This window comes from Bubalus bubalis, chromosome 1, assembly GCF_019923935.1.
Source record: "Bubalus bubalis isolate 160015118507 breed Murrah chromosome 1, NDDB_SH_1, whole genome shotgun sequence".
In the NCBI taxonomy this organism is placed as follows: domain Eukaryota; kingdom Metazoa; phylum Chordata; class Mammalia; order Artiodactyla; family Bovidae; genus Bubalus; species Bubalus bubalis.
Window position 1 is genome coordinate 112401019 of NC_059157.1, and position 20160 is coordinate 112421178.

Here is a 20160-nt window from a genome sequence, read left to right on the forward strand (position 1 = left end):
AGTTTTGTGTTGTAGAGATGCATTCAGGTAGTGATGTCAAGGAGGTGGAGAGAGCTGTGACTAAAGGCAGGGACATGCTTGTCAGCAATACCGGTAAGACATTCCTATTTGCACTGTTTTTCAGAAGCTTCCACAGAATCTATAGGCATATAGAGTCTCCTGTGGGGATTAAAATCTTGCATTTAAAAATTGAGTGCTTAGCCTGCTTCCTTTTTCTCAATTAATATTCAATTTCTTCTATACAATATAAAGATATAATTTTTTGATTGATTTATTGATTTTGGTTTGTAGATGCCTTGAAATTTGTTGGTGAATGTCCCAAGCACAATTCAGTGAAAAGACTTCAGCTTTCTGCAAGACTTCTGGAAGTGACAAAAACAATTCGAGTTGAAAACCTGCCACCTGGTGTTCATGACCATGATTTAAAATGTTTATTTGAAAATCCTCATAATGGAGGGGGAAGAGTTGCCAGCATCGAATATTTCCCTGAGGAGAGTTCAGCACTGATTGAATTTTTTGACAGAAAAGGTAATATCTATTAATCTTAATTTTGTAAACCATACCTGGCATAACTGAAAATATTGTAGTAGATCTTAACAGTTAAAAGTTTTATTTTTTCTCGGAAATCCAAGTAGTAATCCTGTACATCCGATACTTGGTGAAACCAGTGATTCAAAATTTGGAGAAGCAATGTCAAGTTTTTGAAAGATATAAGGAGATTCTCTCATGAGTCTCTACTTACGATAGACTGAAAAATATATGAAAATTATAAAAATATATAATTCTTAGAGTCTTTGAGATATTGTTTTTAAAGAGGTGATCTATGTTTTAGCTCTACATTTGATAGAAATTCTCAAGTTAATTTCAACAAGTAAAGATATACTCAGAAACACATACAGTTTCTATAAAGTATCTTTACTTCCCTTTTCACCTGTCAGTGTCATCATTCAGAAATTAACAGTGGTGGTATCACATGCTCAGTGGATGCCTGTAGGATCATTCTTTGTGGCAACTCTGAAAACCTCATTCCGCTGAACCTTTGGGAAGCACTTCTGAGGGTTTCTTAGACATAGATTGCCAGTTCTCTAAGGCATGTGCAAAGTTAGCTAGGAGATTTTGCTGATGTTCAGAGATCAAGGCTGAGGAGTAGGAATTAGGGAGCCAGACTTTTTAGGGGAAGAAAGGATGTTATGCTTGGGATTAACAGAGGGAGCATGAAACAGAATCACGTGGAATGCCACTTCAGTTCAGTTCAGTTCAGTCGCTCAGTCGTGTCCAGCTCTTTGTGACCCCATGAACCGCAGCACGCCAGGACCCCTGTCCATCACCAACTCCCGGAGTCCATCCAAACCCATGTCCATCGAGTCGGTGATGCCATCCAACCATCTCATCCTCTGTCGTCCCCTTCTCCTGCCCTCAATCTTTCCCAGCATCAGGATCTTTTCCAGTGAGTCAGCTCTTTGCATCAGCTGGCCAAAGTATTGGAGTTTCAGCCTCAACATCAGTCCTTCCAATGAACACCCAGGACTGATCTTTAGGATGGACTGGTTGGATTTCCTTGCAGTCCAAGGGACTCTCAAGAGTCTTCTCCAACACCACAGTTCAAAAGCATCAATTCTTTGGCACTCAGCTTTGTTTATAATCCAACTCTCACATCCATACATGACCACTGGAAAAACCATAGCCTTGACTAGATGGACTTTTGTTGGCAAAGTAATGTCTCTGCTTTTTAATATGCTGTCTAGGTTGGTCATAACTTTCCTTCCAAGGAGTAAGCATCTTTTAATTTCATGGCTGTAATCACCATCTGCAGTGATTTTGGAGGCCAGAAAAATAAAGTCTGACACTGTTTCCACTGTTTCCCCATCTATCTGCCATGAAGTGATGAGACCGGATGCCATGATCTTAGTTTTCTGAATGTTGAGCTTTAAGCCAAATTTTCACTCTCCTCTTTCACTTTCATCAAGAGGCTCTTTAGTTCTTCTTCACTTTCTGCCATAAGGGTGGTGTCATCTGCATATCTGAGGTTATTGATATTTCTCCCGGCAATCTTGATTCCAGCTTGTGCTTCTTCCAGCCCAGCGTTTCTCATGATGTACTCTGCATAGAAGTTAAATAAGCAGGGTGACAATATACAGCCTTGACGTACTCCTTTTCCTATTTGGAACCAGTCTGTTGTTCCATGTCCAGTTCTAATTGTTGCTTCCTGACCTGCATACAGGTTTCTCAAGAGGCAGATCAGGTAGTCTGGTATGCCCAACTCTTTCAGAATTTTCCACGTAAACTGTTTCATGGCGGGTACTTGGTGGAAACTCCTTTTAGCTTTTATGTGTTGGGAAATTGCAGTGAAGGTATGGTTTGGATTAAAATGGAGTGGAAGAGCTAGTGTTCCTTGGGCAAAGGGACAAAAGACGAGCTTCTGTTGCCTGTGCTTTAAATCTCTCTCAGTCTGGCCTTGGGCCCAGGGAGAAAGCTACGTAAAGCTATTACTCTACAAGTTAACTTCATGTAAGCTGGGAGTTGACAGCTATGAAGGTTTCAAGCATCTTGAGGGCATCTTGCGTGTATCCTCAGAATGTCTCTGCTACATATGTATGTATAATATTGGGAACTATTTTATTCAGGTTTATTTTATGCTAGACCACATCTGTATTCTTGCCTGGAGAATCCCAGGGACGGAGGAGCCTGGTGGGCTGCCGTCTATGGGGTCGCACAGAGTCGGACATGACTGAAGTGACTTAGCAGCGGTAGCAGCATCAGATCACATCTGAAGAGCACTCTCAAAGGTTACTCTTTGCCCTGACCTCTTTGCAACATCTGACTATGTTGACCACACCTCCTGTTCAAAACTCACTCATTTCCCATTTTCTGTGCCTGAGATACACTGATTTTCCCTTTCTCTGGCTGTGCCTTCTTATGATTATGACTTATGTTTGCATAGCTTTACAGGGTGCTACCAAGTGCATTCATAGACACTGCTAATGGGCACTGCTATTAGATTACTGTGATCTGAGAATACTGAGGCACAGGAAGGTCAAATAACTTGACCAAGGTTACACAGCTAGTAAGTAACAGAGCCAGATTTGAATCTGAGTCTGGCACGGTAGATGGGGAGACAATGGAAACAGTAACAGACTTTATTTTCCTGGGCTCCAAATCACTACAGATGGTGACTGCAGCCATGAAATTAAAAGACATTTGCTCCTTGGAAGAAAAGCTATGACAAACCTAGACATCATATTAAAAAGCAGAGACATTACTTTGCCCACAAAGGTCCGTCTAGTCAAAGCTATGGTTTTTCCAGTAGTCACATATGGATGTGAGAGTTGGACCATAAAGAAGGCTGAGTGCCGAAGAATTGATGCTTTTGAACTGTGGCGTTGGAGAAGACTCTTGAGAGTCCCTTGGACTGCAAGAAGATCAAACTAGTTAATCCTAATCAGTCCTGATTATTCATTGGAAGGACTGTTGCTGAAGCTCCAATACTTTAGCCACCTGATGGGAAGAACTGACTCATTGGAAAAGATCCTGATGCTGGGAAGGATTGAAGGCAGGAGGAGAAGGGGATGACAAAGAATGAGATGGTTGGATGGCATCACCAACTCGATGGACATGAGTTTGACCATGCCCTGAGAGTTGGTGATGGACAGGGAAGCCTGGCCTGCTGCAGTCCATGGGGTTACAAAGAATTGGACACAACTGAGCGACTGAAATGAGCTGAACTGTACTGGCACCATAATCTGTGCTAACTTCTCCACTTTGCCCCAATCTCCTCTGCATCTGGAACATCAATTTTTCTTGGAGGATATTTTACCATTTACAAAGAGTTAATAATGAGGCAAACTGTAAATAAAGCTGGATTTAAAATTATGTTATTATTTATCTAAAATTATTTTGTTCAGCTTCACAGAATTCAATTCTCAAAACCTTAAGGAAGACACTCTTTAAAAAAATATTTTTTTTAATTGAAGGATAATTGCTTTACAGTATCATATACTCTACCAAGCATCAACATGAATCAGCCATAGGCTTACTTATGTTCCCTCCCACCTCCCTCCCCATCCCACACCTCTAGGTTTTCACTGAGCCCTGGTTTGAGTTCCCTGAGTCATACAGCAAATTCCAATTGGCTATCTATCTTACATGTGGTGATGTATGTTTCCGTATTACTCTCTCCATATATCCTACCCTGTCAGGAAGGGCACTTTTACTGAATGCTTGTTGTACATGAGATCTTTTGCTGTGTTTTCTGTAATAGTATCTCGCTGAATCCTCATAAGAATCTGTGCAGTTATATAGTTACTTTTTTTTTTTTTTTTTTTAACAGAGGAGGAAAACAGTATAGCGATCTTAAGGCACATAAAGGTGACATCTTTGATGGTTCTTGGGCCAGAGAGACCTGACTTCAAATGCCTGGCTTTGGTGCTTACTAGCTTTGTGATCTTGGAAAAGTTACTTTAACCCACAAAAGTCTCTGTTTTCCATCTATAATATAGGGCTCCCATTACCACTTACCTCAGAGGAATGTTGTGAGCATCAGATTAAATTGTATCTGTGCAGTGCTTGGCATGGGGGTACTCACTGGTATTCAGAGCCTGTTTCAGGCTGTGGTGGGAAGTTGAAGCCATGTATCTGAGCCTGCAAAGGTCATGTTCTTTTCATTAGGTTTGGCTTCAGGCTTAGGAGCCAATTGTGCACAAGGTGAAGTTATTTTTGATGTCTTTTCACAAGATACTGCTTTAATCCAAGTTGCTACTGGAGTTCATTCTAATTCCCTTCCTGCTTAGACCCCTTGTACCTAACAACTAAACACAAAGTGAGGAGGGGCACGGGGGAGAAGAGTACCTCTACACACACACGCACATCCCCCAGTAGATGTCCTAGTAAATGTGACAGGAAGGGCATTAGAGCAGGGACAAGGAAGATGCAAGACTTACTGAATCAGAGTCTCTGGGGCTGGGTTGTCTGATGACCATGAGGATGACCTTGGTTTGGAAGAGGGGCAAGAGCATGGGCTTTGGGGTTAAGACACTGGCTTGAATCTTAGCTCAAATATTTACAGTCTGCGTGTGTGCTCAGTCATGTCCGACTCTTTGTGATCCCATGGACTGTAGCACACCAGACTCCTCTATCCATGGGATTCTCCAGGCAAGAATACTGGAGCAGGTTGTCATTTCATACTCCAGGGAATCTCCTGATTCAGGGATCAACCCTGCATCTCTTGAGTCTCCTACATTGGCAGGCTGATTCTTCACACTGCACCACCTGGAAGCCCCATTTTCAGTCTATGTGACCCTATTAGCGTTATCTAACATCTCCTAGCTTCAGTTTTATCATTTGTAAATAAGGATGATAACAATAGTGTCTCTACTTCAAAACATTGTTGTGAGGGTTATATACATATAGAATATTGTCTGACACATAGTAAATTATGATAATTATTATTATGCGCCACCTCTTAGAAGTATTAATGGAATCTAAATTATATATGAAATCTAAATTTCTGCAGCTGTACCGGAAGAAATTATAGAAAGAAAGAAATAACATGATTCCTAGATGAGCTTTGCTTTAAGAACAAAAACATTCTTCACACTGGAGCAAACACCCTCCTCATGCTTGTGACCAAACTCCTCTCTCTTTCTTAACCTGGTGGTGATAATATATATTAGTGTTATCATAGAATTTACTTAACAGAATAGAATTTACCTAACAGAATTTCAGCATAGAGTGCTCTTGGCTGGAAAGTAGTTATTCCATGACACAAGGAATACCTGTGTAGTTTTAATACATATCAATTTATATTTGAGCACTCTGGGAGTAGTGCTGCTTTTTAAAAGCATGTTGTAACATCAAAGTTCTTACAAACATTAGGATTTTTTTTCTCCAGAATAGGAAAATTTGTTTGCTTGTTTTTGCTTCTGAAACATTATACTGAGTTTATTTTATTTCTTTCCTTTAAGTGATGGACACCATCATGACCAAGAAACTTGACCTCAATAATATGCCACTCTCTGTGTTCCCATACTATCCTTCTTTGGGCACAGCCTTGTATGGGGAGGAGAAACCTCTGATCAAGCTTCCGGCATCATTCAGAGAACCACTGGATCTTTCCTTATGGAAATTCTTGCAGAAAAAGCATCATCTGACTGAGGAGATACGTGATAAAATGAGATATTGTCACTGTGAGTTGACATGGTGCCAGCTCAACAATGAAGTGATCATCAGACCTGCAGCCACATTAGTCAATCAAGGAAGACTAAGAGTCAAGACTTGGCGGAAAGATGCTTCCACACTTTTCTCTGACATCAGGTCTGAATATACAGTGACCTCATTTAAAGTGGATCCAACAGTGTGGGACACCATTAAAGACAGTTTAGAAGATGATAGGATTTTGATTGAATTTGATGCACTCGCAAGCATTGTAACCTTAGTGGGGGAGTCAGAGGATGTACAAAACATTGAGCCACAGATCAAGGACTTAATAGAAAGCACCATTCAAAATATTAAAAGAGAAGAGCAAAGTCTGAAACAAAAACTGGCCATTAATTCAAGCAAGTATTCACTTCTTTTGCACAGTGGCATACAAGAGCAGCTCCACACGGAGTGCCCAGATGTGGAAATTTATTATGATGAAGCCTCTCAACACATGTGCTTCAAAGGACTCCCTGCAGAAGTGTATAAAGTAAAGTGTGAAATCCAGGAAAAGGTATACACCATGGCTCAGAGAAACATTCATGTTGACCCTAAGGTGTTCCAGTTTCTGCAACAGGTTGACTGTGCAGAATTCTCTAAGTCTCTCTTTACAGCACAGAACATTCTTGCAGTTTACGAGCTAGAGGGCACAACCGTCCTTTTAACTGGCTTGTCTTCTGAAGTCCTATCAGAAGCTGAAAAGCAAATGCACAGCGCCTTAATTTGTAATTGCATTGATATTGAGGACAGGGAAGTCCTTAATGGCAAGAATTGGAAAGGGCTCACTGGAAATTTGTGTAAGAAACACAATTCCTCCTCAAAGACTGTAGTAATCCAGGAGGTAACTTCAGGAACTGCAGCCCAGGTCATCATTGCAGGCTGTGAAAGAGAAGTACGTAAAATCTACGGCTTGCTTTCTGACTTCGTGGAAAAGCACTCAAAAATAGAGAGATGGACTGGAGTAAAGAGTTCCTTAATTGTTGATTATTTAAAAGCAGAAAAGCAAATCTGGTCAAATATAAGGGGACTGAATGTTCAGGTAAATTTTAATCCTGAGAACAAGCAAAAAAGCATTTCACTAATTGGCCCAAAGGCCAAAGTCCTGGAGGGAATGAAAATTGTCAGACAAGCCTTGGATTCGGTGTGTGTTAAAAGCATCCATATTGATAAACCAGGAGCTGGTCAGTTCTTCCAGGATAAAGCACGGTATTATAAAAGTGAGGTCAGAAGATTATTTGGTTGTTTTATTGAACTGAAGAAAGATGAAGAAAAGGAGGGACGCGGCACTGGTGGGCAGAGGTGCTTATTTCAGACAGATTTAGCTCCTGGAGTCTCGCTAATTGTGCAGCAAGGCGACTTGACGCACTTTCCCGTCCAGGTGGTGGTGAATGCGGCCAATGAGGAACTCAAGCTCAGGGGGGGGTTTGCTGCTGCTCTTCTAAGAGCAGCTGGCCCTGAGCTTCAAGAAGACTGTGACCAGATATTGAAGAAAAAGGGCAAGCTCTCACCTCCCTATGCCGTCATCTCGAAAGCAGGAAAGCTCCCATACCAACATGTGATCCACGCAGTGGGGCCCCAGTGGAAGAGTGATGAGGCCCAGAAATGTGTGTTGGAGCTAAAGATCGCTGTGAAAGAAAGTCTCAATTTGGCTGTAAAACACAAGTACCAATCCATAGCCATCCCTGCTATTAGTTCCAGAACCTTAGGCTTTCCTCTATCCCAGTGTGTGGAGGCCATTGTTTTGGCGATCAAGGAATGGTTCCAGTGTAAGAAGGATGGATGCACCTTGAAAGAGATTTACCTTGTGGATATAGCTGAGAAGACTGTTGAGGCCTTTGCTGAAAGTGCCAAAAGTATATTTAAAGACACCCTGCCTGATGTTGCTTCCGTGCCCCGTTTACCAGCAGCAGCCCAGCCCGACTTGAGAAAAGATCATGGAAATGGATCAAGTCTGTTGACCCCAGAAGGCCTGAGGATTCAACTGGTGAAAGGAGATGTGCAGAATGCTACAGTGAGTGCCCCTGTTTTCAGAGTAAGCCCCAGGGTGCTGGGAACTCCAGTTAGCCTACTGCCAAAGGGAGATTAGGATCAAGGGGAGAATCCCATGTCCTCCATCCTTGCCTTGAAATAGGTTTCCTTAGAAAACTGGGCTACTTCACCAAGGTGCTCAACTAATTGAGACTGGTCAATTATTTGTGAGAACTGATAATGTACTCAAATCACTAGTTTCCAGCAAATGTGAAAATCCACAATAATAGCTAATGTTTACGTGACTCTCTATACTTTTTCAGTGCTTTTACACATGTCATACTTTGGCAAATCTAAGATTAATTTCCTGTCAAATTCTCTGATAGCAGATAAAGAAAAATTAGAGCATAAGATGGGGACAGAAGACAGCAGTCTAGAGTGTACTGAGTCTGAGGGGCTCTCAACTCCCAACGTCAGTAAGAAAATGTGGGGAGGAAGGTAGAAAGTGGATCTGGGGAAGGTCTGGGTATTATGTGGGGCTAGTTCTTGTAGATCTGTCAGGGAGTGATGTGTTTTTAAAAACTGTATTTAGCAACTTTTTCAACACAGGCTGTAACATCCAAACAGTGCTGGAAGGTCCCCTGCTGTGCTTCCCCAAATGGGGAGTTGTGAGCAGTCTTGGGGCAGAGATTCTTAGGGAAGGCTATTTGCATACTTTATTTGGAGAAAAATTTATTCACAACCTTTGCCCACTTTTAAATTATCTTTTTATTACTGAATTTTAAGAGTGCTTTGTATATTCTGTATATAGGTCCTTTAACAGATATACGATTTGCAAATATCTTCTCCCATCTTGTGGGTTCATCCTCTTTTTTTGTTCAAATTGTTATTTTGTTTAAAATATTTTTCATTTTAGCTTAAAATATGGAAAGAGGTTGTAAAAATTTTGATTTTTACTTAGCATAAATCATAATTACAAGAGTAATAGCTAACACTGCCTGTGTTCTATGTGCCATGCACTCTCCCAAGTGCTTGGCGTTCATTTTCTCATTCATTGCTATGAGGCAGATTCCAGGATTATTATTCTCATTTCACAGATGAAGGAATGAGATTTAGAGGGGTTAAGTGTTTTGCCCAAGTCTCACAGCAAGCAAATGATAGAGCTAGGATTGGAATGTACATTGCTGTATTTCAAAATATAGAAGTAGTTTTGTTTCTCATTGAAAAAACCAAGCAAATAAACAGAAATCTCTTTCAGCCAGGGGTCAGTAATTGGAATGAGTTACGATGCTCATTCACCTTGGACACTGAGTAGTAAGACATTCCTTCCATGCCTTCCACTCCCATAGGTGTGTGGCTTCTGCTGCCACAGATCTGCTTTGCATCACTTCTCTGTGACCCTTGTTGGGTAACTTTGACAACCACCTGGTCCCATTCCCTCTCCCGTCTTCTCTTGGTGTCTTAGTCAAGCCTGATTAATCTGCTCATATTAACTGTCCTGCTGGAAAAGATCCCATGGCTCTTCACTGATGCCTGGAAGCCCAGTTGACTTGGGACTCAAGGCCCTGCAGTCTACCCGCTGTGTAGTATTCCTAGCCTGGCTGCTACCATTTTGCTGTGAAAGCTCTCTAGCAGGTCAAACTAATCTGCTTGCTGCTCACAACCTACCCTGCTTCTGCCCATGCTGTTGCCCCTCCTGAAGGAATTCCCCATCTCCCTCTGCCTGCAGCAACTGTTCCCATTTCTCAGATACCGTGTCACTCATACTGTCTTCACTGACCTCTGAAGGCGCTTCCTCTGGACTCCTTTGGTGAGTCCCTACCATTTATGTGTTGCTTATTGACAGCTACTTTTTGTCCTAGAGTGTTATTTAAATAAGTATCTCTCTTTTGAGGTGGTATTTTAATCTCTGAAAACTTAATCATCTTAGTTGTCTCCCACCGTGCCAAGCCCAGGGGCTTAAATATAGTAATCCTGGATGAATGCTTTTTCTTAGAATTTGAAACAAATTGTTGGTTTTGTTTTTAAGACCCATGTTGTTGTCAACTCCATTTCCTCGGATCTTGAGCTTGATAGAGGGCCCCTTTCCAAGGCCTTCTTGGAAAAAGCAGGACAAAAGCTGCAGGAGGAATTGAAGACAGCTGGACAGGGGGTTGTTGTTGATGTGGGCACTGTTCTGCGAACCAGCGGCTGCAATCTGCACTCCCAGCATGTGCTTCACGTGGTGGCTCCGAACTGGAGAAATGACAAACTGTCATCACAGAAGGTGGGACCTGGTTTTCAATTCTCCAGAAAATTGCGTAGCTCTTTGAACTCTCAATGTAAAGTAGACTGGACTCTGTCTGTCTCTGTTCTGTAATAACATCACATTCTCAGAGCCATTTCTTTGAGCTATAGCTGACTTCTCCCAAGGACCAGTTAATAATATAAATTTACTGTGGTTCTCAACCATTGCTGGGACTCAGGGAAGGGTTGCTGAAGATACCCTTTAGTGAGGAAGGCAAGGTGAAGGCATGAAGAATGGAAGAGAACGAAGGGTCAGAACAGTAACTGCTTTGCTTCTTTCCATCATTGCTGAATGCATTTGAATCTTTTTGGAGGGTCTCACACGTTCTTCCTTCCTTTTCCTCGTTTACTCCTCTATTTTTCCTTCCCCCTTCTCACTGCCCTTAACCTGCCTTTTGTTGAAAGCAAAAAGGAGTAAGCAGAGATCCCATAGTAGCTAAATTCTTATTCTTTTTGTTTGAACTCTAATTTCTAGGCAAAAATGTATAAGAATGTGCTTTGTTCTTTTCAGATCATGGAAAACATAATCAGAGAATGTTTGGAGATCACTGAGAGTTTGTCCTTAAACTCAATTGCGTTTCCAGCAATAGGAACAGGAAATCTGGGGTTTCCTAAAAATGTTTTTGCTGAATTAATCATCTCAGAAGTATTCACATTCAGTAGAAAGAATCAACCCAGAACTTTACAAGAGGTTTGGTTTCTGTTGCATCCAAGTGATCATGAAACTATTCAGGTATGGTCTTGCTCATTGCTGGTTATTCTGTCAACTGAGCCCTAACATTTTCAAGTGTCTTCTTGGTTTGATAGGTTGTTTCTTTCATGTATTTTCACATAAGAAAGTAAAAGAGTAGTGTGGACTAGTTGTAGTATGGCAAATTTCAAGCAAATGTATGCATATAGAAAAAATTTGACTTATTAAGAAAAATTTGAAACATATACAAAAATAGACAAAATATTTGGCTTCCCTTGTAGCTCAGTTAGTAAGGAATCTGCCTGCAATGCAGGAGACCTGGGTTCAATTCCTGGGTCAGGAAGATCCTCTGGAGAAGGAAATGGCAGCCCACTCCAATATTCTTGCCTGGAAAATCCCATGGACAGAGGAGCCTGGCAGGCCACAGTCTGTGAGGTCGCAAGAGTCAGACACGACTTAGCGATTAAATTACTACTACTACTAGGCAAAGTAGTATAATGAAATCCCTTTATCCATATTCATCTTCATAATTAACAACTTATGGCCAGTATGTTTCATCTCTATCTCCATTTATTTCCTTTCCTTCCATATTATTTTTGAAGCAGATCCCATATATACATTTTATCCATAATTGATTCAGTATTTGTTTTAGACATTAGGATTCTTTTTAAATTCTTTTAATGTAACCTAACTACAATACTATTTCACACCTAAAAGAAATTGGCAATCATTCCTTTATTTCATCAATTATCAAGTCAATGTTCATATTTCAAACTATTTCATAAATATTTTATTGTGTTTTTATAGCTTGTTTGAATCAGAATTCAAATAAGGCCCCAGTATTGCAATGGAGTTGACATATCCCTTAAACCTCTTTAATCTATAGAATTTCCTTCCATATTAACATAGAAATTTTAATACATAATATAAAAGTACTGTGTGGTCCTACAAATAGGAGAATGTCAAAATAATATACAACTGAAGGACTCAGCACATCCCCATAGGAGTAAGATGGTTGGGACCAGAAACACCAGAACCATCTTTGGTCATAGAGAGTTCATCAACCAGCTCACATTTGCTGAACGTCAGCTGTGAGTAAGCTGCTGGAATCAGCATTATGGGAGAACAAGAAGCATTTAATAAGAGGCCATTATTCCTGCCCTCCAAGTCCTTAGACTCCAGGAGAGTAGATGATATTAAATGTTTGAAAAGTTCCATAATAGTGCAAGAAATAACAGATTAAGGCTAGCTATCTAAGAGATGTCCATATATCATTGGACCAACTGAATTTTTAGGTCATACTTTTTTTTTTTCCTCTCTCTAGCTACTACCTTTAAATACTCTGGAAGCAAGCAAATCTAAATTCTAATCAGACAGCTAAACCCCCTGAGCAGTACATGTGGTCAATTTAGTTGGCGCACGTAACTACAGTCATTTCTAGTCAATAAATGCTTTTTGAACAGTCTCCCTATGACTTGCATTGTACAAAGTGATATGGATTACTGAATGGGTATGTAGCATGTACTCTCCCTCCTACAAATCATAATTACTTGGGGAGCTAAGATTTGTACACATAAAATGAACTAGAGAGATGAAATGCTGAGTTTTTGAATGAATGGCCAGGTTCATTGAAGGAAGTGAGTCCTATGACATGATCTGAACCCTCGAAACTCACTATTTCTGTGCAATCTCAGCCCTTCATTATCTTTCCTAAAGATTCAAATTCTTCAAGTATTTGATAAAGGAGTTAGCCTAGACAGACACTGTTACTGCCATTGGAAATAGTATTGCTTTTCCATACATGTGACACTTTTTCTCTTAAGACTTGTAAAGAGAGTTAAGCTTTGGTTTTATTTGCCCCCAAATAAGCAAAACTTATTGAAATATTTATAGGTGGAGACTATAACAGAGGTTGTAAACAGAAGCCTGCGGTCTGAATGGAGCCTCTAGATATGCTTTATTTGGGCTGTTTTTTTTTAAACAATTTGACTCTGTTGCTGGCATTTAAGAATCAAACATGTCATATTAAGCTCCAGATGTCCACTGTGACCTAAAAATTCAAAAATTCTGGCACATTGGACATGGATATGAGCCTGAACAATTTGCTGTGGTTGAATGGCAGTTACTCTCTAGTTCCCCGGAGTCAAACCAGTCCACCTTTACCCCCGTCCACCTTTAGTCCTGTAGCCTGCCTGGTGCTTGTAGTAGTCTTTAAGCCTGAGACCTTGGCTCTATAGTCACTTCTGTCTGGTCCTCTTCCCATTATTGTATAAGCCTTTGAGTCAAGATGTTACTTGTTCATTTCCAACAAAATTTCCTGTTGCTTGTAATAAGGAGGAAGAAAGTGATGATATTGGTGTGTCACTACCAGGCAAAGAAATGGAATTCCAGCCTCTAACTCCCAAGACACTACTCCCCTAGCTATTTCTCTCCTGGTACAAATAAGTTAAAAACTGAAGTGTCTGGGTCCTTGTGATTGTCTTTCTCTTAACACTGTATTTTTGACAACAGCAAATATTTGGTTTTACTGATTATGAAAATAATACATCTTCATTGTAGAAACTGAACAAGAAATGCATAAATTCTTTTAGTTGTATTTCATTCCAGTCTTCTTTTATATATGTGGACTTTTAAATGTGGGACTATGTATTTTAATAGCATCCTTTTTTCATTTAATAGTATAAAATAAGCTTTTCCCTGTTCTATTAACTATTCTTTAAAAATATGATTTAAAATGGCTGCCAAATACTCCAGCATGAAAGTAAAAGTGTTAGTTGTGGCGTCGTGTCTGACTCTTTGTGACCCCATGGACTGTAGCTTTCCAGGCTCCTCTGTGCATGGGATTTTCCAGGCAAGAATACTGGAGTGGGTTGGCATGCCCTTCTTCAGGTGATCTTCCTGACTCAGGGATCGAACCTGTGTCTTTCACATTGAGGGCAGATTCTTTACCATATGTGCCACCAGGGAAGTAAATACTACAGCATATGGGCATACAAAAATTTATTTAACCATTTTCCTGTTGGAGTTTTAAACTTTAATTTTTTCTCAGTTGCAAACAGCATTGTAATCAGTATCCTTATATTTATATCTTTGTTCACATCTTTGATAATTTTCATAGTGTATATTTCTAAAAATAGAGTTTATGAGTTTTTGTAACTTAAAAATCTATAATGAAAATAAATAATACGTTGAGAATTGTTCTCTCATAAATGTGCATGTAGGATCAAAATGTCTGAATCAGACTGATTTATCTACTGAGAACTGTGGTGGTTAAAACTGTATTTGTATTTCTAGGCATTCTCAGATGAATTTACCAGAAGAGCTAATGGAAATTTCATCAGTGACAAAGTTTCCAAGGCTGAAAGTACACAAGGTTCAGTAAAGCTTTTAAAGAGAGGAATTATTTATAATTGCTAAATGACTATTCAGTGAGAAGTAAAACAGGATGATTTTTATGAAAAAGTCAATTTGTGATAAATATTAAATTATATTCCATATACCTAAGCATGCAAGACACTGGTCATATTTATGTGATCCGGGGTGAAAGAGTAGGCTGGACAAATGTAATGTGTACAATCGGTTTTTAAGTGATGATGAGGCTACTAAGGATGATGTGATAAGTGTTTTCAAAAATAGATACACTTAAAGAAATAAAACCAAACAAATGCTTCTCCTCTGTCAAAGTTACTGTTGTATATTTGAGTTTATCCTGTTTGGAGTTTGCTGAAGCTTCTTAAATCTGAACATGTATGGCTTCCGTCAGACCTGGGAATTTTTCAGTCATTTCTTCAAATATATTTTTCTGCACTCGTCTCTCTCCTCTCCCTCTGGTGCTTCAATAACACAAATGGTAAGCCTTCTGATAGTATTTCTGAAGATCTGTTCTTTTTTTTTTAATTTCCATCTTTTTTCTCGCTGTTCTTCAGATTGGATAACATTTATTAAGCTACCTTCAAATTCACTGATTTTTTTTCTATCTACTATACTATATATAGCCTATCCAGTGAACTTTTAATTTCAAACATTGTCTTTTAAGTTCTAAAATGTCCATTTGATTCTTATTTTATAGTTTATATTTCTCTGTAGAGATCCTTATTTTTCCTTTCATTCCAGATTATTTTCATGCATTCAAATGTGTTTACTTTGCCCTCAGGGAGTTATAGTAGTTATAGTAGAGCCTTTAAAAACTGTCTGATTATTCCAACATCTGAGTCACTTTAAGATTAGCATCTATATTAAGCATCTTTATACTTAAGAATTGATCACATTTTCCTGGTTCGTTGGGTGACAAGCAATTTTGGATTATAGAATGGGCATTTTAAACATTATGCTGTACGACTAGGGTCCTGTTAAAATCCTCTGGAAAATGGCCATTGTTTCCTTTGTTTGAGCAGGCAGCCAGTCAGTTAGCTTCATTCTACAAGTTCTGCCTCACCTTATGTTTGGGCAGTGGTTAAGATCAATTCCATTCCTAAAGCCTTTGCTGTGCAGCTTGGGTCTACCCATGTGCAGTCATACAGAGAACAGGGGGTCACCCTCTCCAGCTCACTGCCCCAGCATTCCCCTTACATTGTCTTGCAGAAGGCTATTCTCCAGGTCTTCTGGCCAGAAGGACAAGGTTCTGTCAGAGTTGAAGCTGTGAGTTCTGTTGCCTTGAGTGATCAGAGTTGCCCTTGGGCAAAGCAGAGGGGGTAGGGAGGGGACCTAACAAACAAAAAGCCAAGGATTTCTTGTATAGCACATAGACACTTTTCAGACCACAAGTCCCTTTTTTTTTTTTTTTCTGATTCTTCTGGACAGGAATATAGAATCTCCCTCAGTTTTAGCTCCCCGTGGTGTCACTGTGGAGTTCTACATCCAGGGCACCTTATACAGGGTCTAGATTTAGAAAGGAAAAGTACGGGAAAAAATGAGGCTTCTCTGCTCTTCTCTTCAGCTCACGGGGACCCATTTTCTCAGTCCTCTGGCCACAAGACAGACATTCTCTGAGAGTTTTGCTGCCTGTCTTCATTGTGTAGTTCTGTAACGAGGGCCATGCTTGGGTCAAGGCTGGGAGATAAAAGAGGAAAAATTACCAAACAAAATGGGAAGCACTAAAGGCTGCTTCTTCCAATTCTGACTCCCTTCCCCCATTTGCCTGCTGCTGTGAACGCCTCGGTTCTCCGAGAGTGGCTTTTTGTTTGTGTCCCATGTTTTCACTTGTCATCAGTGGAGAAGAAAGGCTCAAGTCGACTAATCCACCTCGGTCAGCAACTGAAGTCCACGTTCGATACATATTATATTTTATAATCCTTTGCCAGAAACAGACCATCAGGGGCTCAGAGGCAGGGCCAAGTTAAATGCCAGAGATCACATAGAGGGGCAGAGAGAGAGAAAGAGAAGGTTGAGCGGGGCACAGGTGAGGACCATGAAACCTAAGTCATTCTTGCTATTGCTGACTTGTTACCGACTCCATTTTTTTTTTCCCTTGTTAGATTTCTATGGAACTATTTCTAACCCTGATTTAGGGGTGTATGAAATGGAGATTGGGCCCATCATTTTCCAGGTAGCCTCTGGAGATATCAGCAAAGAAGAGGCAGATGTGATCGTAAATTCAACATCAAAGTCATTTAATCTCAAAGCAGGTACTTCCAGAAGCTTGACTAGTGTAATCCTCACAGTAGAGCCCATGAAGTAGGGCTCCTATAGCCAAACTGGTTTCTACAGCTCTGTCTTATTAATACTAATTAATAATTTTTAAATTGTTTTGACATGGTTTCTCATAATTGGGAACAGTTCTTTTATGAATTTTTCTTCTTTGTTATCACAAATACCCTAGTTATAGGATTCCTTCGATGATGGTGAAAGCGTTTAGACTGTGAGGCAATCATTCTGATGTGTGTAAATATCTTGATTTTCTCATGCAGGGGTCTCCAAAGCAATTTTAGAAAGTGCTGGGAAAAATGTGGAAATAGAATGTTCTCGCCAAGGTAAGGCACAATGCTATGTTTTGATTCTAAGTTTTAAGTGGAAGATTGAATATGGGAGGCTGTGGAGGATGAGGAAAGTCGTGGGGTTGGGAGGACAACATATTGATCTGGAAATCATGCCTTTTACTGAAGAATTCCTGTTGCAGTGAATCAGAAATGAAAAGTAATCTCCCAGTTAATAAGAGAAGTGAGATTCATCAGAGCTAGTATTTCAGGAGTTTCGTATTCACAGAGAATACTTTATCTTCCAATTCAGACATTTTCCTTTTTAAACAATCAGAGAGTGGGTTCAGCCTCTAATTTTCTGTCTTTTTGTCTCATGTTTCCCAGCTCAACAGGGCCACAGTGATTATATAATTACTGAAGGTGGGGGTTTGAAGTGCAAGAATATCATTCACGTCATTGGTGGAAATGATGTCAAGAGATCAGTCACCTGTGTTTTGCAAGAGTGTGAAAAACGCCATTACTCGTCTGTTTGCCTCCCGGCCATCGGGACAGGTTTGTGGCCTCTGGCTGTCAAGGCTGAATCCCAAGGCGACCACTCTCCCTCGGATTTGGTGCTGATGGTTAATGTACTTACTGCTGAGTCGGCATCAGTCAGTTTCCTCAACTCAGGGCAGCCCCTGAGGGAAGGAGCAAAGCCTGAGGGTAGTTTAAGTAAAAGGGAAAAATGAAGAAAAGTGAAGAGAGTATTGGCATAGTAGACATTTGCTTTCTAATATGGAAGAGAAGGGAGAGAAAAAGTCCGTTTCTCATTACTTTTATCCACTCTTTTCTCTTTTTCACCCCCTAAACATGTCCCATTGTTTAGTCTTCAACTTCCCCTCTACCCCTCTTCACTGAAACACCAGTGTGTGGACTTCTGCTTCCTCCAGACAGCATGGCCATCCCCTTCTCTTGCCTCCTCAACAAGGGGCTGGTCACGGGGCATCTCGGCCTCTCAGTCAACAGAACTCGGTGGATTCTAATGAGTCAGAAAATCTAGGCCTTCCACGGCCTGCCTGCCTTTTTGGAGTTTCTTGTTTTCCTCAAACTGTACAACGATTGTATGAGTCTTCTTTTATAAGGATGGTGCTTTGGGCTTATCATTTGTAAGGTGATGCTCTCTGAGCTGCTTCCCCAGGAATCTGAGTCATGTGCCTGAATCAGGTACTCCTGCTTGGTCTCCCTTAAGGGAGCTGCTCAGGCTTGAAGTGGCTGGAGATGACTGGTCCCAGAGAGAGAAGGCACAGCACTGGGTTAAACATTCCATTGCTCAGGAATCCAAGTTTGAGTGTCTCATACTGGCATTTTAGGCCCTCCAAAAGCTTAGCTTCATAAACCTAACCATCCTTGTTACTTTCAGGGCCTTCTTCTTTTCCTCCATCCCATATTTTGATTTCTCTTATATTTTTCATTCTTCTTAATTTTCCCACATAGAATGTTATGTCTCTTTGGTTCTCCATATCTGAAAGTATGATTTATATACCCTTTATTCTTCCATTCTCTTTGTAGTATCATTCAGTCCTAGCAGATTAGCCAATGTATTATCTGTCTGTCCTGATCTCTGTCATTTTTAATGGACACCCACTAATGACTCTGTAGTCTCTACCTCCATCTGCTTTTTCCTCTGAGCTCCAGTCTTGTGTTTCTGCCTTAACTTTAATTGTGCCAAGAAAGCAGGCAGCCTCAGAGTGGCACTGACCTTCCCAAGGGAGTCCCTGAGTGGAGTCAGAGAAGAAATAAGGAAATGAGGCAGTTTTAGTTTTGTATAAATATTTCTGGGTTAGTTCAAACCTGTTGTTTTTTCCACTGACCTGGTTGCATTGCTGGTCTGCACAAATAAATCAAGGTTAGCAATTTCTTGCTCGTCTATTTTCCCCGTCGCTACCCCTACCTGAGCAGGCCCTTAGACTAACAGATGGACGAGTTTGCTTCCTTAGTGGTGTTTATGAGTTGAGACTGTAATCGAGACAGTTGCTGGCAGTATAAAGGAAGCCCTCTCCCTGTTCCTCACAGGCACCTGCTTGAGGGGAGAGAATGGGCACTCAGTGTTACCTGCAGGCATCTCAAGCTGAAAGCAAACTCTGAACTCCAGTTCACTGTCTTCTCCCCACACCTGCCCTTCCTCATAACCCCAAGCATGTTAAAAATATCACTTTCTATCTAGAATCTTTGATTCTACACTCTTCCCCACTCCTGTGTGCATTAGCTTATTAATCAGTTTGATGACTAAGAAAAAGGTTCAGTTCAGAAGAGGCACCTAACCTCTTATGAGACACAGATATGTTAGCAAACAATCACAGTGCAGTGTGGCATGTGAAACATACATGAAGGATGTGGGTGGCAAAGGACAGGAGCAAGTGAAAAGCCAGTTGGTCACTTGGCCCTGCTGACTTTAATTCCTGAATATCTCCTCAACCCCGATACCCAGCTCTTCATTCTGGCCTCTTCTTTGTTCAGCTCTTATCTTTTGCCTAAACCTTTACTTATAGACTCCGCTTTAGAACTGGGCTCCCTGCTCCAGTGCTTCCTCCATTCACCCCTCTATTCCTGGTTTAACTTTCTAAAAACCAGATCTGTTCCCCTGAACACATGAAGTTCAACGTATCACACCCCTTACATAGTTCTATCTGGCATAGCCTTTCCCTCAGTTTCCCATACTTTACCTGTTGAACACCTATTTATCCCCACATGCCACATCCTCCGTGTCCGAAGTGCTTAGATTGTTGAGAGTGGATGAATGTATCTGAACACTACCATTTAGATTCTTCCAAATATCATGGAATAACTACAGCTTTACAATGAGAGTTTCTCTCTTCCTCTGATCATGTAATCAAAAAACCGTGCACAAACCCTCTGGGTTTGTTTTATATGGGAATTGTCTACATTGCTACAGTTGTCTCCATAGCCAGGTCAGAGAGGGTTGCTGTCCTCTCTGCAATAATAGTGGGCACAATGAACAGGGATAATCCAAGTGGGCCTTTCATCTATCACACCAAGCGACCCAGGGGATTTTCACATTGCCTGCCTCCCTCCCTCAATATCGGAGAAGGCAATGGCACCCCACTCCAG

General features: G+C 40.7%; 1 protein-coding gene across 2 annotated transcripts in view; it reads left to right on the top strand.

Moving 5' to 3' along the window:
- Positions 1-20160, top strand: part of PARP14 (poly(ADP-ribose) polymerase family member 14) — a 45100-nt gene that overhangs the window by 12132 nt on the left and 12808 nt on the right. The window contains exons 5-12 of one of the 2 annotated variants that reach the window (XM_025285178.3): positions 292-528; positions 5961-8203; positions 10190-10426; positions 10958-11179; positions 14432-14510; positions 16612-16761; positions 17044-17106; positions 17437-17604. In XM_025285178.3, coding sequence (XP_025140963.3) covers positions 292-528; positions 5961-8203; positions 10190-10426; positions 10958-11179; positions 14432-14510; positions 16612-16761; positions 17044-17106; positions 17437-17604 — 3399 coding nt within the window. The remainder of the gene's footprint in view (positions 1-291; positions 529-5960; positions 8204-10189; positions 10427-10957; positions 11180-14431; positions 14511-16611; positions 16762-17043; positions 17107-17436; positions 17605-20160) is intronic. The other variant, XM_044942540.2, reaches the window with a different exon arrangement.